Raw genomic sequence first — 19,032 nt, forward strand, 5'->3', positions numbered from 1 at the left:
CAAATAAACCAGATATCACACACAAATACAGAAATACAAAATCTACAACTCGGGCAGTCTCCCGAGTGGTGCATCCACACGTCTACGTCTCGGAGAGCGAGTCAAGGTAGAATACCTCGACCGTCTGATCAGTCATCGGCTCACCAATGTGGTGCTTCAATCTATGACCGTTCACCTTAAACGCCCCGCCTTTATCCTTTATCTTGACAGTTAACGGTCCCGACATCGGGATCTCAACTTTCTCGGGAATAACCTCAACCGGGAATTATAAAATAAGACCGAATCCCCACACTTAAACTGCTTACTACCCTTCAACTTACGATCCTGTAGTTCCTTCACCCGCTGCTTATAACGATCTGAATGCGCGTAAGTGTGGTCCCGTAACTCCTCCAACTCATACAACTGATGAAAACGATGATCTCCGGTAGATAACTCAGAATCAAGGGAGGAAGACTCAGTGTCAACGTCAAAGGGTTGTTCAGTCGAGGCGACCATCTCAACCTCTGGAGTCCCCCTATCTAAAATCTGTGTGCCTGAGGCGGAGCCTCCACAGGGGTCACTGGTAAACTCCCCCACATGAGTCATGATCGTATCAATGAAGTATAGGGAGTCATCAGCCGATTTGGGATGCTTAGGTGACTGTCGAACGTCAAACGTGACGTTCTCATCCCCGACTCGAAGAATCAGTTTGCCATCGCGAACGTCGATCAATGCATGCGCGGTGGCTAGAAAAGGTCTGCCCAGAATGAGTGGAACATTATCATCCTCGTTCATCTCAAGAATAACGAAGTCCACCGGGAAGATGAACTTACCAATGCGAACGAGGATGTTCTCAACAATCCCACGCGGATACTTCACAGAACGATCAGCAAGCTGGATACTCATCCTGGTAGGCCTCGGTTCGCCTAAGCCCAACTTGCTGTACACGGAATATGGCATAAGATTAATATGTCCCCAAGGTCGGCCAGCGCATGAATCATCGTATCATCACTCAAGATGCAGGGAATTGTGAAACTCCCTAGATCGGCCATCTTTTCTGGTAACTTCCTCTATAAGACAGCAGAACAACTAGCACTCAAAGGGATGGAAGCGACCTCAGATAACTTCTCCTTATTCGAGAGAATATCCTTAAGGAACTTCGCATGTTTAGGCATCTGATTTAGTGCCTCAAGGAATGGAATATTAAGGTAAAGCTGCTTCAAAAGATCAAGGAATTTGGAGTTCTGCTCCTCATCTCTATCTCTACGGAGTCTCCCGGGGTATGGCAATCTAGGTTTGTAGACTCTTGGTGGCTCACTCGGTAACTGCTATCTCTCGGCCTGTGCTGAACTCCCTAGGCTGCTCCTCTGATGCACCTGGGCCGGCGGAGACTCCAACTGAATCTCCTCATCCACCTACTCCTCTACAACTACTGCAGGCTCCTCGACGACTCTCCCTCTAGACGTCTCCTGAATCATGGGCTCATCTCGTGCCCCTGCACCGTTCCTCGTCGTCATAGCCTTCACGAATCCTCTCGGGTTCTGCTCGGTATTACTCAGTAGCGTACCCTGCGGCCTCTCGTTCAATTGACTGGCTATCTCTCCCATCTGTCGCTCGAGATTCTGAATCGACGCTCCCTGATTCCTCATGAACTGCTCGTGCTCCAGAAACTTCTCCCGAGTCTCTTTATGTCGGGAATCCTCTTGTATCATAAACTGTGACAACATGTGCGTCTGATGCGCCATCATCTCCTCCAAAGTGGGCTTCTTCTCCCCACTGCTCGCTCCCTCACCGGCATCCTGGAATAAACTCTGACGCTGCTGAAAACCGGACTGATTACCGCCCCTCCGGTTGGAATTCTGGTTGCCTCTCCATCCCGAATTATAAGAATTGAAAGAATTAGGATTTCGGTTTGGATTTCCTATAAAGTCTACGGCCTCCTCCTGCGAACTGACTGGGCACTGAACGGTATCATGCCCTCCTCTGCATATATCTCGCACAGCTTGCTCTTCGTCTGCAAGTCCTTAACAGTCTTCGCTAACGCCTCTACCTGTGCCGTGAGTGCGGTGGTCATGTCCACCGAATGCATGCCGCGTGAAATAGAATCAACGGTCTTACCACCCTTGGCGGGTGGTCGCTGGTATCCACTCATAGCTAACCCGTTAAACAAAGCGATGCACTCATCCGGGTCCTTCGTCGTCAGCAAATTTCCTCCCGCCGCCGTGTCAAGCATATTTTGTGTCACGTACGTCACTCCATTGTAGAACTTCTCGACAACCGCCCAATCTTGCAAGCCGTGATTCGGGTACAACGCTAACAGATTCTTAAAACGCTCACATGCCTCGTAGAAACTCTCGGTATCCTTCATCTAAAAAGAATGTATCTGGTTACGCAAACGAGCGGCCTTAACCGGAGGATCGTATTTTTCAAGAAATAAGGTCTGCATGGCAGCCCAAGTAGCTATGGAGCCCTGTGGGAAGGACTCGAGCCACAGACTCGCTTTATCAATGAGCGAGAATGGAAAAACGTGGAGTTTCACGGCGTCTTTGAATACGCCGACAAGATGGAAGGTGTCGCAGATACGCGCCATACGAGTGAGATGATGATGCGGGTTTTCGTGAAATAACCCGTGGAACTGAGCAGAATGAGAAATGGTGTTCAGAATATTCGAAGGAATCTGCAAGTTCGCGTTAACTCCAATGGCGAGTGGTGCGATGATGGATCTCGCCCTAGCATTGGCCGGACAGGCCCGGTCTGCAACTATCCTCCTCGGTGGTGGAATGTCGCTCATGATCCTATCCCTATCGTCAAAGTCAACCGATGAAGAAGTGGAAGATGGTGAAACGGCGCGACATCTCTCACGAAACTCTCTCTCTGTCTCGGGAAATGCTTCCGTGTCGGGTGGTCCTTGAGATCGAGTCTGTCGCATAAAACTATAATTAGAAATAAATTTAACTAAACTATTCTAACAAATAAGCAAAACAAAACAAAAACAAAAATAATTACAAGTAGCACACAAGGTAAGTCCTAACTCGAGTCGCTCTCAAAACACCTAAAACCGTGTCCCCGGCAACGGCGCCAAAAACTTGATGTGCGTCGGATAACCCTATAACAATGACCCTCACAACTAAGATTTAAATATAAAACGAAAATCCTAAAACCACACACAACCGGCAAGTGTACCGATCGCAAGTAGTATAGACCTAGGAAGTCCGAGTATCGAACACGTGGACACGTAAGACGCTAACGATCACAAACCCTAGACAAGACCCACCTAAGAATAGCATTATATTGGTCTTTGATTTTTAATTACTTAACTGAACTAACCTAACTAACTGACATAACTTACCAAAAATAGAAAACTTAACGGGGAACTAACTGTGTTAACTTTGGATGGAGAAAAACGTCTATCTAGGTCTGGATCAAACTGTAGGCCTAAAAAGCTAATGGATTGAATGACATCTAGACACTGGCTTCTAAATATGACAAGACTAAGGATCGCTCGGGCTCACTGGATCACCTCTCGGTCTCACTCAATAAACCTAAACTACTCAAAATCGCCTAAAACGACCAAACCGGTAAACAATTGTTAACGTGTTCTAATGTTGACTCACCTCTCGGTCTCACCAACACTAGACCCTAATGGCAATGAATACTACACAACCAAGGATAGAGGAACAATTCAACTTAAACCAAAATAGATCAACTAGTCACTCAAAACACCTAAACTTGACAAGAAACGAACTCGCTCTCGTGCAATTCTTATTCTAGCATGCAAAGGCAATGAGACAACCCTAACTTCCTATCACCTCTCGGTCTCTGAGAAGGTGCCTAACCGCTGTACTTTAACCTCAAATTCACGCAACAAAACCCTACGGTTGTACCTACCGCAAACAAACCCTAAACACAAAGTGTAGAATCAAACAATGCACCGATCAATCAACACAAAACTAATTAACCGACACACGGGGTTTAAGCAATGAATCACCCAAAATTTCCGGTCCTTAAACACAACCTATTTCATGTCTAAGTCAAACTTTACATCAACAAATTAAGTCTATCAATCAAACAATCCAACAAGCTCATCAAACATTAACAATTGTTATCATTCCTAGGTAGAACTAACAAGTTTAGCCTCTCATATTATTTGGACAGCCATGAACACTCAATAAAATCATTAATAAACTCATCTCAAACATCTTAACAATCATCCAACAATCAATAGAAATCATAAACAAGTCAATCTTTAACACAATTGCAAAACTATGAAATCAATTGAACAAGTAAATAATATGATGAACAATGTAAAAGATGGAAGGATATGGAGTGATTCCGGGCTGCTCCTTGGCTGTAAAATTGATGGTGAATGATCCCGAGGCTTGGTTCTTGTGTCTTCTTCCTTCCCTAGCCGCCACAAGCTCCAACCCTAACATGAAAAAAACTTTTTCTTCTTCTTCCCTTGGCTGCTACTGCCGATCGCAACTTCTGCTGCTCTAGGGTTTTTTTTTTATTATCATATTAACAAGAGGCTTGGGCTTTTCCATGATGCATATGGTCCGGGCTTTGAGTTTTACTTGAAAACGTATGCGTAAAAAGCTCGTAAACTGCTCGAAAAGTCCCAGTTTCTTTCTTTCTTTCACCCAAAACCTACATGATTATTAAAACTATGTAAAACCTATATAAATCAAGTAAAAACACATAAAATATAATATAATACGTAGATAAAAGGTGCGGAAAATACGTGTGTTTTACAACACATCAGATAACTATTCTGATAACCCTTGTTGTAACCCACCGACTACTTTTGATTATACCAGCTATGACCGTTACTCCTCTCACTCCCATATTAACGCTGATTTGACTGATAACCTGCTTTTTGGGAATTAACTTGAAAGTTCGGGTTTTGTTGCGTGTTCGGGTTTCCATAACTAAAGTTGGGGTGGTTTCGGAGGCCTGTGTGATAAGTGTTTGAATTCATATTATTATTGTACCTTTTCTCACCCTGCATAAAATTCACCTCCCTTCCTCTTCTTCATCTTCCATCACAACTCCACAAGTTGCCACAACATGGCCTAATCCACCACAACCTTCACACACGGGATAAGCTTTGCCCGAATTACCCTTTTCTTTCGTACCAACACTGTAGGTTCCCAGCCGGATCTACACGAAATATCGCGTACTACGCAGGTGCGGAATCCCTACGTAAGACGTTACGAGTATAGAAAACAATACGATTAACACACGATACGATAATCAAACATGTTGTATACCAACCTTAAACACGTGATACGAAGACACTTGATTACAGACTCTCTCTCTCTCGAATACTCTCTGGAAAACTGTGTGTTCGTTATGAAATAAGCCGTAACCTAAACGTTATATAGACACGACAACTTCGCCTGGCATGTTCAGGCGAAGTTGTCACTAACTTCGCTTGTCTAACAAGTTCGCCCATATCAGCGAACTTGTTAGCAACTTCACTTATACAAAACATAAAACATTACAAACGCGATTACAGACACTAGACACTGAACTACTGACATCATGCACCAACAAACACCCATCAATTGGTCCAACTTTCCCTCTAACCTAGCCATACGATCATCCGACTCACCACTATCCATCGCTTTCATAATCGCTTTTTTAACCATGTGGTTTGACTAAGCTTGTCTCTTTGAGTTCATCGCATGCCGCTCTAAATGTTGCCAATATTCGTTCTCATCGTTAGTCAAAAACGACCCGTTTGTGGTCGACTGAAGATCACGCACATCATCGCTCGATAACCCGTCATGAAATGCCTTAATCAACTCCCACAATGCTATCCCATGATAAGGGCAGGTCCTCAATAACCTCTTAAATCTCGTGAAAGCTTCATAGAATGTTTCGCCTGACCCACCTTGCTGAAAATTTCTAATCGAAGTTCGGGCCTCGGACGTTCTTTTTGGTGTATAATAATCGTCCAAAAACTATTGTTCCAGATCTTGCCACATGTAAATACTCGCTAATGGTAAAGATAAAAACCACTGCTTTGCTAAATCTTTGAGACTGAATTGAAAAACCACTAGCTTGACTTCATCGGCAGTGAACCCTTGACTTGAGATGGTGGCGCAAATAGCATTAAACTCGCTCAAGTGCAAGTACGGCTCTTCAGTTGCCTTCCCATGAAAAGTAGGCATCCCGGTCAGGTTGCTTTGTCTTACTGAAAATGTTCTTCCTTCTCTAACCGGGATAATAATGGGAAGTGGGTTCATGGCCACTTGTGGAATGAAGTGACTTTGAACTCCCTGAACGGGAGGTGGAACAAATTCCCTCGGGACCCCATCATCAAACTCATATTCCGGAAATTGTGGCTCGGGAATCTCTTGTCTTCTTTGGGCTCGACAGTTTCTCGGTTGTTGAACGAGTGGGGGTTTTTGTTGTTGTCTTCTATAGTACTGACCCTTTGAGCATCTTCCATTTCTTCTTCATCCTCAAACTCATCAAACTCAACAAATAACCTTCGCCGATTAGCTACCCTTTCATACTCAAACTCGACCCGATTGTTTGGCGGTTCCGACCGTATGGAACGATCATCTCTCATGTAGTACTGTCTCTGAGGTCTCCTGTTTTGGTTTTGGTTTTGGTTAATATGTTGGTTGAATGGTAGGTTTGTTGGTTTAGTGGTGGTAAGTCATGGATTGGAGGATTTTGTGGAATGTGTTGTGGAATGGGTAGTTCTTGATTGGGCAGTGGGTTAAGATTGTCGGGTTGAAACACCGGTGGGATTAGGTATGGGTTATTTTCCTGATGGTTCATGTCTTCTTCTTTTGGCCTTGAAGGTTCACCTTTTCTTCGATTTGCTCATTTTCTTCTCGCGGCTTTCTCAATCTCTGGATCAAACTGCAACACCCCTTTATACCGGGAAAAACTCGTATGCATCAACCTAGATGATTAACTGCAAACACCAAACAAGCACACCCCGCGTAAAATCAACAAAGAAAAGAAACTAAACTAAAATTTAAACTAAATTATGCTAATTTAAACTAAACTAAACTAAACTAAACTAGCACTAAGCGCGCTGAGTCCCCGGCAACGGCGGCATTTTGACGTAGGCTGTCGCGGTCTACTAAAAAACAATTAATTAAAAACTTAAATACCTATAAACTAGTACGGGTTAGTAAGGTCGTTTCCACAGGAACTCAAGGAAAGTGCTAATTTAATATTACTAAACTAATTATTAAACTAAGGTGGACAGTCAATGTCAACCAATTTTAGAAAAAGATTAATTAAAATTAAATTATTACTTTAAAACGATTTGTAAACAATATTAATGAAAATTATTCATTCTAGGTTCAAGCGGTTTTTGAAAAGATTAATTAAACTAAAACAATTACTTTTAAGATTTTGTAAACAATATTAATGAAAAGTATTCATTCTAGGTTCGGGTAATGTGATATTCAACTTAATTACAGATTCAACTGACTTGATTGCGCAATAATTGTTAGACCTAGTAGTTTGATTGTGATGACAAACGATACCTTAACCGAATTGTTGACACAATTGAACTCGATCTACCCAATTACCAATTTATGTTTTATGACAACTAATTAAGTAACATTAACCGATGATTATTAGTTCAATGACACAAGAGCCTAACCCTAAGTGTTGATGAACAAAACCAAACAAGTGATGTATTAATCAATAATCGCAAACACAAATTGTTTAAACAACCAAGTAATAATTGAACAAGATAAAACCAATAAATTAAATCAGGTTCTTAACATTAGGCACAATGAATCTGGTCTTAAGGAGAATTGCACAAAACCTTAACCTAGAACGAACACAAAAGTTTAGCCAAGCATCGACATATTATTCAAATATCTTATCATTGATGAACATGCAAACCCGAGACGAACCGGAAGCTTCGGAATGGTGGAAAATCGCCCTAGGCTGAACCTTTTGCTTCTAGAATTAATTGTATGACGAATGGGGATTTAGATGGGTTTATATAGTGATTAACCCTAATTTTTTTTGGTTTTAGGTTGGTTCGCGTCACGCGAAGCCGCCATGGGCCTCATCTTCGCGTTGTTCTAAGGACAAAATAGACGGGCTTAGATAATTGCTTCTTCGCAACACGCGAAGATGCTTCTCATGGATCCTTCGCGTCGTGCGAAGGACAAACTGATTTCATATTCAGATTCGTGTAGTAGTGAAACCCGAAATTCATATATTATGGATTCTGTAACTCATTTTCTAGGCTGAGATATGCCCGTTTTACTAAAAGACACTTTCCTGGTAACCCATATTGCTCAGTTTTCACTTCGACTTCAGGTTTCTCATCCAATCATTTCCCGAATCCTTCTTAACCATCCATATATGTTTCCTCATACTTCCATCTTCTCGAGGCTTGCTTAATCTTCATCTGGATGGCTCTAAATTAGCTCGTTTAAGCTCCGAACGTCCAATGTCCTGAAAACACATAACAATACTTGAAGTACCAATGTTCATTCATTTATTTACCTAAAATTAACTAATTAATATATAATACTAACTAACTTTTACCCAACCATCAGAGGTTCATCAGAAGTCTAGCATGTCAGTATGATCATACACCGTCTTTGTAGCCAAAGCCCGATTCGATAGGCGATGGTCAACCGACACCCTTATTTGTATTTGCTTGCCATAGTAGCCAAAGCCCGATTCGCTAGACAATGGTCAACTGACACAACTATTTGCTAGTTTGATTGATTTATACTCACAATAACAGTTTTGTTCATTTTACTTATGCATTATTATTATATCAAAACTGGTGACTTTTCTCACTCAATTTCGTGTTGACAAATCTATATTATTTTGTACGCATTTGCAGGTTATCATTTGATTGAAGCTAAGATGACGAAACACTTAGAGAGACCTTAGTTAATGAAATAAAAGATAATTGTGTACTATTTTTATTTTGGTAATTTGTTATATTTTGTGTACTTGATTAAAATTTTATAATAAATAAATAATTAGATATTGTCATATTAAAATTGTATGATAGTATCTTGTGAGCTGTGAATCAACGGTTCGCATCCCGGCATTTCCACCTTAGGTTGGAGTGTGACAACTTTTAGTTGGGTTGGGAGTTATATCCTTTTGCCACTAGACCAAGCTGGTGTTTGTATAATTGAGTCTAAACATTACACACACACACACACACACACACATATATGTATAAGGGAGATTTCAAATGAGAACCCCTTTGAGTTTTAATAACTCGAAAGAACTCAGTGTAACGATTTTTTTTTCGAATTTTTTTTACACATGCGTAATATATGTAAGTTACATACATGTAAAAAAATTACATAATTTTTTACACGCCTAGTCGACTTATTACACATATGTAACGAACGTAAAAATTAGTGTAATCACTTACAACTTTATTCTCTCTCCTACTTTGACTTTTTAGTAAGATTTAATCTCAACCACACAATCCAATCCATTTAATAAAATGTGTGGCTAAGAATTGAGTTATTAAGTTCTTAAAACTCAACATGGTTATCAAAATATCCCTCCCCTATATATATATATATATATATATATATATATATATTGTTTTGCATAAAAATATAAATAATTTAAAAAAAATAATTTCAGGCCTAGCGGGCTGTCAGGCTGCGATCCATCGACCACCCTGCCCTCCTTAAATCCGGCCCAACCTACGCTCTTGGATTTGCATATTTAATATTGTTTTGAACTAAGCAAACTCATGTTTGTTATTTGTCTTAGCCTTTTGGGTTAATGTAATTGTTGTTTATGTTGGGAATTTTTTTTATCATTTTATCAATTGATTATCTTTTGTAAGTATTAAATAAAAAAAAGAAGACTAAGAAGAAAGAAGATTGAAATAGAGATCTGTTGAGAATTTAGCCTAATCAAATCTCTGATACTAATAATCAGATATTCGATGATCATCATCGTGAATCCGATCTCATACTTAAACCAATATATTTTTTGGTTATTTTTAGTTATTATCCACGCTTTCAACATCCAACAAGTATGACCTATGTTGAATCGGGGTATCCTTTTTTCATGGGTATCCTTTGTTTGTTACCTTTATCTTTCCTTCATGTCTCCATAGATCTTTATCTATATGATCATAATAACTATCTTTACGTGACATTTAACTCACACCATCCAACTTTTATCATCATCAAAATCACACTTACTTTTTACATCATTATTTTGGATAACAAACTGCTAGATTACGTTATAGTTGGATTATTAACAAAAAGGTTGTCTAATTCATTACGTAATAGTGAATATCTCAATGTTAGGCACCTGAGTCATATTAGTAGCCCGGTCGTTAAAAATAGAATTAACACGTACGATAAAACAAGTGTAACATCCTCGTTTTGAGATGTATTTTAATTAAATAGATGATTTATTTTAGTTACGAGTCATTTTGCGTTATTTAGTTAATTAAATAATAAGAAAAGATGAGATTATTAAGGTTAGTGGACGATAAAACAAGTGTAACATCCTCGTTTTGAGATGTATTTTAATTAACTAGATGAGTTATTTTAGTTACGAGTCATTTTGCGTTATTTAGTTAATTAAATAATAAGAAAAGATGAGATTATTAAGGTTAGTGGACGATAAAACAAGTGTAACATCCTCGTTTTGAGATGTATTTTAATTAACTAGATGAGTTATTTTAGTTACGAGTCATTTTGCGTTATTTAGTTAATTAAATGATAAGAAAAGATGAGATTATTAAGGTTAGTGGACGATAAAACAAGTGTAACATCCTCGTTTTGAGATGTATTTTAATTAACTAGATGAGTTATTTTAGTTACGAGTCATTTTGCGTTATTTAGTTAATTAAATAATAAGAAAAGATGAGATTATTAAGGTTAGTGGACGATAAAACAAGTGTAACATCCTCGTTTTGATATGTATTTTAATTAACTAGATGAGTTATTTTAGTTACGAGTCATTTTGCGTTATTTAGTTAATTAAATAATAGGAAAAGATGAGATTATTAAGGTTAGTGGACTTGAACAATTATTAGCCTAAAAGCTTTTAGGCTTTTGCCTGTTTAAAACCCTAAATCATCCTTATCTTCATCATTCTTCCAATCATTATCACACATAAATCCTATGTACCAAACATTCTAAATCCAATTTCATCTATTCAATATCTAGTTTAAACAAATCCAAAAGGTAAATATTGTATTCATTTCATTTCATTTTCTCGTTAAGATTAATAACGAATGAACCGAATCAAACCGACATAAACGAATTCAAACCGACATAAACGACCTTGATATGAATGAGATTTAATTGAATCAAATAAATAGCAATGAATATGAAATTTGGCAAGTAATACAAATAATAATATACATATGATATATGTACGCATATGTATGTTCTATCCCGAGAAATCCGCGGATTGAGGATCCGGCGAGGTTCGGCGAGATCCAGGTTGCAGACACGAAACCCGAGGAGTGATTTAATCGAACCAATGAACCCAAAACGGACCCCAGTCTGTTTGACGTGATTACGCACCATGGCGGCTCGAGTTGCGGGCTTGGTTAGAACCAGATCCAAACCCTTTATGCAGCACGCCCTAAACCATTCGCACGAGTTCCACGCGAATCGATTAAACCATTCGCACACCTCGCGAATTCTTTTGGCAAGCGAATTCTTTTGTCTTGCGAATTCTTTTTCAAGATCCAATTCGCATACCATGCGACTACTTTGGATGCGAATGGGTGCCAGAAAAGAATTCGCATACCATGCGAATGGTTGATGCAACTCCTTTTTGTATGCGAATCATTGTTGTGCGGATTCCTTATGCGACTCAAATGGGTTTGGGTGTTCACCCCTATGCGACTAGAACTGTGTGAGACCCAAGCCAGCCTCCCTCCTTCGTTGTGATGTTGTCGGAAGCCGGAGTGGCGACGGCAGGGGGTGCTATGAGTTGGTAGGGCAGAAAGAAAGAAAGAGAAGGTGGGGGGGGGGGGGGGGGGGGGGGGTTTATATTTAGGTCTAGGGGGTATAATGGTAATTTAATAATAACAATAATAAGTTATTAATAACAAATGATAATATAATAATAATAATGCTTAATGCCAGTAAAAGAACAAAATAAATTCAAAGACTTGAGCGAAACCCGAACCCAAGACCCGACTCGTCTAACGACCTGTGACCTGCCTCAAACAAAGGAATGGAAGTTGAAAATGAACCAAACACAAGAACCTACTCGTTAAAGAAATGAAAATTATTAATGAAGTTAAGTATAAACCCGATATGACCCGAACTCGCTTAAGGAAATGTTAACATGTAAATGCGTTGAGAACGTGAATTAATAATAATGAAGTGAATATAATATATATATATATATATATATATATAATAAATAAGGATTAAGTATATTAAATTAATAAGATCGATTTAAGAAGGTTACATGTCGGTTCGGTTAACTTAAAAGCTAACCCCGTTAACTTAATGAAATAAGTAAAGAAGCAAATATAGAGATTAATACGTGTACATTATTAGCAGTTAGTCGGGCACAGCTGAAGAAACGTATTACTATTAATTCGGAGAGGAATCGTCTACAGGTGAGTTCTAGCCCCTTTCTCTGTAACGTTTTTCGGGGCTGTGTGTATACTCCTATGTGATAGTTAAAATACTTATCCTAAGTGATAAGTATAAGATACGTGTATGATTGTGCATTGAATGATATTATTATATGAATGAATATGTATTTATATATACATAAGACAGGTAAAGTATGCTCGTATGATAATGAAAGCCTAAAATGAATGTATGTATGGTTGACGAGACATGTATGGATGTATGGTTATGTGAGACAAAGGGACCAGACCCTAATGATATCTGAGATGAAAGGGACCAGACCCTAATAATATCTGAGATTGAGGCAGGAGGAACCAAACCCTAATAATATCTGAGATAGTAGGGACCAGACCCTGATAATATCTGAGATAGAGGGACCAGACCCTAAGAATATCTGAGATAGAAGAAGCAGGATAGTTTACGGTATACCATAGGAAGAGTATGAAAGAAAGTATGTAAGTACGTATGCATGTACGTAATGTATGTATGAATGAGTAATAGTAAGTAATGTATGGAATACATATCTTCGGATACGTATAAGTATGATTATGAATGTATGTATAATGTATGTTAATTGATTATCTAGAACTCACTCAGCGTAGCTGACTTTTAATATGTACACAGACAATTATAATGAAGCAAGTTGCTTGATGAGGACACGTGACAATAAGAGGAAGACTGACATCGTTATGAAGAAGATTTTCGTGTCATTTATGTTTCATGACTAAGACTTATGTTATTTTTGTTTAAGACAAAGTATTTATGTTATGTATGAATTATTGACTTTTATTTCCGCGAAATATTTTAATTAACTCTGATTTTCGAATTATGTGAATGAGTAAATCCAAACAGCGTGAAAGTAGGGCACCCATCCTCGGAGGCCTTACAACAAGTCAGCACATTCGCAACATAATTAGATACATACGACAATAGTTAAGGCTATTAACCCAACCAGATAATCCGCGTAAATAATATTATTTATTTATTTATTTTTGTCAAACAAGGGGCATTTTGGGCAAACAAAATTTACGTTATCCTGTATCCCCCTTTCCACACTCATAAACTCATCTTCAATCAACCAAATCTTCATCCCATCGAACCAACCCAAGCTACCAAAAATGGCGACTGTATCCCTCTCTACCCTCACATCCTCCTTCTCTTCTCTCTCTTTCTCCTCCCAAATCTCACAAAAGCCCTTCTCACTGTCACCCACACCATCCTTCAAGTCTCAAAATCCCAAAACAAAACTTACAGTTGTTGCCACAGTCGTTGCTGAGCCTCTTACTGCCGATTTGGAGACATCGAACCTCGAGAAGTATGTGAAATCCAGACTCCCAGGTGGGTTTGCTGCCCAGACGCTTATCGGCACTGGCCGTAGGAAATGTGCCATTGCTAGGGTTGTTATTCAGGAAGGGACTGGCAAGTTTATTATTAATTACCGTGATGCAAAGGTAAGTCAAATTAATTGTTTTCAATTTCAATTTTCGAATTGTAATTCGCAAAATTTTACTCCAATTAAGAAGTAAAAATTTGGGGGAAAATTTGCAAATGCATCAGAGTTCAGGAAAGAAAGCAAAGGAAGGGAAGGGGAGGGAAAGAAAATAATATTGGTTGTGTTCCCGAGTTTCAGAAAACGAAGGAAATGGAAGGCCTTTCCTTTCCTTTCTTTTCTTTCGTTAAATAAACTCGTGAACACATACATGGATTGTGTTTAGTTAATGGGTTACACGTCACGATTGAAATGATTAAGAATAACCACCTAGTAAAAGAATACAAGCAGTTTAACATAATTAACAAATTTATTTAGTGCGAATGGATCGACATCTTTAAAACGGTAATTGATATGATTCGCTTAAGAGGTGATAATATTAGAAGCGAAAAACTTTAAATTAGGCATAGCCTACAGGAGGAAAATTTATATGTGAAATGTATATTTAGTTATTGGAATTTTTAACCCATTCAACATGATTAGTTAAACGTGTTTAGATAGGTTTATAATCGTGTCATTAACATGCTGACCCGTTTATGGTCCAAGCCCGTTTAACATGGTGTCGAGTCATGTTATGTTAGCAAGCCGTGAGGGAAAAAAAAGTCAGCTCTGTTAGATAATAGTGCAATATTTTTGTTCTAAAAACTCATTTGGCAGCATGAGTTTATCAAAATAATAAATTAGTATTTGGGCATGTAAGCAACTTATATGACCAAATTTTTGTTATCATCAAAATAGTGAATTTGCATTTGGGCATGCATGCATCAACTAATTTTTGCCACATCATCCAAATAATGACTTTATACAGGAATATCTTCAAGGCAACCCATTATGGCTTCAGTACATCAAAATCCCATTGGCCACATTAGGATACGAAACTAGCTACGATGTGTTTGTTAAAGCACATGGAGGCGGTCTTTCGGGTCAGGCACAAGCAATATCTCTTGGTATTGCGCGTGCGTTATTAAAAGTGAGTGAAGATCACAGAAAACCTCTTAGAAAAGAAGGCCTTCTTACTAGAGATGCAAGAACAGTTGAAAGAAAGAAACCGGGTCTCAAGAAAGCCAGAAAGGCACCACAATTTTCCAAACGTTAAGGTGCGGTTTGGAAATTCATATGTTGTTTTGTGCTGTAATCTGTTTTGAAATGTTACCCGAAAACCTTGGCTGTTACATTTGGTTATTATTATTATTGTAGAATATAGTTCTACTTTTTCGGTGTAAATTAGATGAATCGGTTCACTAAATGTTATCATATTCCACTTCAGCTTGAGTTTTTGCATGCTCTTGAGCATTTTGTTTGCAACATTATTCATATTTTTATTTATTTGTTATTTCGACAAAGAATCACTAGCTGAAATCTGCACGGTTAGTGATCTGTTGCAAGATTCATCATACATTGTTACATGGACGTCAGCTACAGCCTTACAGGTGTTTTGAGACGGATTGGTTCGACATTTAACAAACTAAATGGGAAAGCTAGTAAGCTTATAATCGGTTTAACTGTGTTCTTTGATTGACGGATTTGTAAGAGATGGAGCATGAAAACCGAGTGAACTCGGTAAAGTTATGGATTGGGCCATACAGGCCAGTCTCATAGAAGTTTTTTTTTTGGACTTGTAAGGAAGTTATTCTGGATGGTTATGTACATGGGTGTGGATGAAGCGAGTCAGTCCTAAGCTACTGGGGATTGGATCGTTAAAAGCTCAAACGAAAACTTAATAGAGCTTGAATAGGTCTGGCTAACTGGGCAAGTCTCATGTGTCAAAACGGATTCAGATAAAAATGAACTAGGTTCACGAGTTTTAAACCAAATACGAAAGTAAAGTTAAAAAAAAAAATGAAAAAAAACCAATGGAGTTAATTATAGTGGAATGACAAGTTCTGAAAACAAATTGTGTTTTTTACTTTCTGGCAAATTTATGTTAGTTACATTTTCTTTTTGAAGAAAGAAAGTTATTTGAGATGGTTACATAAAGGGGTGTATATTTTAGTTACATAATAAGGGTTAGGTTCAAATAACAAGTTTGATTTTCCTAAGAAGACTAGGAAGGAACGTATTTTAGTCTTAACAATTTAATATCAAAACCCACTTACTTTAATCTTAAAGCCCACTTAAATTAATTTCAAAAACCCACTTACATAAAACCCACTTACATCTTCACTCATCTCCTACAACCACCACCAGTCCACCGCCCACCACCACAACAATCGTCACCCACCGCCATCACCTCGCAGGAAAAGTTCGAAAAAACACAATGGAAAACACTATGAAAAACACAATGTAAAAAACACTATGAAAAAAAAAAATACAATGATAAAAACACAATAAAAAACACAATTGTATGACACAATGTAAAAAACACAAAGGAAAAAATCACAATGAGAAAAAAAAACACAATAATAAATACAATTGTATAACACAATTTTGGTAAAACACAATACGTAAAAAACCCACTAATATTTTTATATAACAATATGGTACTCATATAAAAGATAAAAAGACACTCGTTATTATGGTGAATTTGTTTTTCAATAAAAACATCGTAAAAAAAGTTATGGACGTTCTAAAATGATGGGGGAATTTAGCATGTGCCTAGCATGTGGAGAGAGAAAGTCAACAAATATGTGATTCCTTTTATGCCCTTCCCCTTATTTTCACACATGATTTCCACATAAACTAATCTCAACCCTCGATCTTAAAAATCAATAGACAAGATTACTTCTAATCCTTTCTAAAAAAACTATACTTCCCATTATAACCTAGCCCACTACATAATAATAAAAATAAGTTAAAGTTGGTAGCTTAAATGGTGAAAGACTATATCTTTATGAGTTTTAATCTCACACGTATCACTGTATTAGCAATTTTAAATTTGAATTAATTTTAGCTCTTGTGTTTTATCTTTCTATTTCTAGTGTCCTAGATTAAAAAAATAACAATAATAGCAAAGGGTGTTGCTAAACATGCTTATCTTTTCTTCAATACCCATTTCCATAACTTTTATATTAATACGGTTCATACATTTTTATTTTTTCTTCTCCACTGTGTTACTTTACTATCATTGTTATTTTTCAAAACATTTTTCTTTCCATTTAAAGAAACTCTTTTTACAATTTTTCTATATATACTTATTTTAAAATGTTTTTTTAAGTAACCAAATAACTTTTTTTTCACATTAAAAATACTTTTATTTTCTATAAATGTTTTAATTTATTTGGAAAGTGTTTTTAAAGTAATTTTTAAAGATAGTTTACATTTAAAAAAACATATTGTTGTTTTAGTAAATAAAAAAGGTTAAATAACATGACTTGGTCAACAAGTTTGGCTCTTTTATCAGGTAATATTAATCTTTTGCATCTGAATTTAAAAAAGAATATTTAATCATTTTTATAAAGACATAATATCATTATCTTTTAAATGCATTTTATAAAAAATTGAAAATACTAGTTAGAGAAATGTTATTAAAACACTTTTTAAAATTTTAAAGAAAACATTTAAGCTCTTTATAAATGAAAAACATTTTTATATTTAGTTTAATAAAACATTTTTATTATCTTAGAAAACGAACAACCTTTGATTTGATTGAACAAGCTTTGATTTGATTTTATAGAGGGTGAGATATGACAAGTAGATAGGGGTACGCTTATCGTAACCCAATAACAAAATATCCAATTAACAATCACGTCTTCTCATTTTCGTTTCATCTTCACTTGCTTTCAGTTTAGCTTCAAGATCGTTCTTTGACCTCAGTAGACTTGGTATGATCTCCATTGATTGTTGACATAACCCAAAAATAAAAATTGATTAAAAAGTTAGGCCAAAGAAATAAATTGCCAAAAAACCATCATCATCGATAAAGTACCATCCTAATCAGTGTCAGCCTGGGGTGGTATAACCCGGACAACCGGTCAAGGCACTTATTTTTCGGGGGCATAAAATTTTATATATATTAACTTTTTTTTTTGTAGAATATAAGTAAATGTTAATCCCCTTGTTATATATTGGGCCTAATTTTGTATTCATATAATCCATTTGTGGTATTTGGTCCAAACTAATTAAAATAAATAAATAAAATAAGTTTTTGGTGGCATACATAAAAAGAAGTTTTTCAAAATTGAAGTTACTAAAATCTTATTTACGATCCAGAATGCCCAAGAAAGACATAATGAATTGGCGATGATAGCTATCGAGAGCGAAATCTTAGATAATATAAACTGCGAAGAGGTGATCAAACAATTTGTTGTTAAGAATGCTATAGAGCTTCACAAATCATCGGTTAGCCGTTAGTTATTATTGTATTTGAGTTTATTTCTATATTTTTGCTATTTTTATTGTTATAACGTTAATGTCGGTTAAAAAAATTAGCTTATACATTTCGTTACTCGTTAGGATCTACGGCCTTTTTTTGTATGTTCGGTCTAGGTATTTGAATTTTAAGAGACAGCCCTGATGCTAATTTAAGAGGTCAAAAAAATACTTACCATTGCTTATCTTCCACACGAGTAATAAATCGTCACTAATCCCCTGCAAATTTGCGAGAGAGATGGAGAGCATACAAAGAGTATTAATGGCGATCGAGGGTGAGAGAAAAAAATATATGAATAAAAGTTTAATAAAGAGGAGGGGTTGAAAATATCAAATTACCCTCACATAAAAGTCAAGTGGTTTGACTTAATGATAAAAGCAAACACTATAAAAAACAGAATATGTTACTAAAAGTTTATATAAAAGATGTTTGATGTGCATTTTAAAGGTAACTTATGAAACACACATAGATAGTAATTTTGTGTATAATACTTTGTTATTTTTATGTCGTTACAAACACACATTTACTTTGTAATTAAATATTTTATTATATAAATTAAATATTATTATATTAAAATAAATAGTAGATTTGTTTAGTCTCGTGGACCCCTACCAACCAAGCTCAATAGATAGGCAGTGAAGATCTGAACCATA

At 36.9% G+C, this 19,032-nt stretch overlaps 1 protein-coding gene across 1 annotated transcript; it reads left to right on the forward strand.

Annotated features, from left to right (window-relative positions):
- Positions 1-13,688: 13,688 nt before the first annotated feature.
- On the forward strand, positions 13,689-15,342 carry LOC143545160 (small ribosomal subunit protein uS9c-like). Its single transcript, XM_077037096.1, has 2 exons — positions 13,689-14,032; positions 14,879-15,342. Exons 1-2 carry the CDS (start codon positions 13,700-13,702, stop codon positions 15,164-15,166), a joined length of 621 nt encoding a protein of 206 aa, XP_076893211.1. The 5' UTR covers positions 13,689-13,699; the 3' UTR covers positions 15,167-15,342.
- Positions 15,343-19,032: the final 3,690 nt, after the last annotated feature.

The sequence above is a fragment of the Bidens hawaiensis genome, unplaced genomic scaffold (genome assembly GCF_021521415.1).
Source record: "Bidens hawaiensis isolate Kalapana, Puna unplaced genomic scaffold, B.hawaiensis_p1.1 tig00000904_1, whole genome shotgun sequence".
Classification (NCBI taxonomy): domain Eukaryota; kingdom Viridiplantae; phylum Streptophyta; class Magnoliopsida; order Asterales; family Asteraceae; genus Bidens; species Bidens hawaiensis.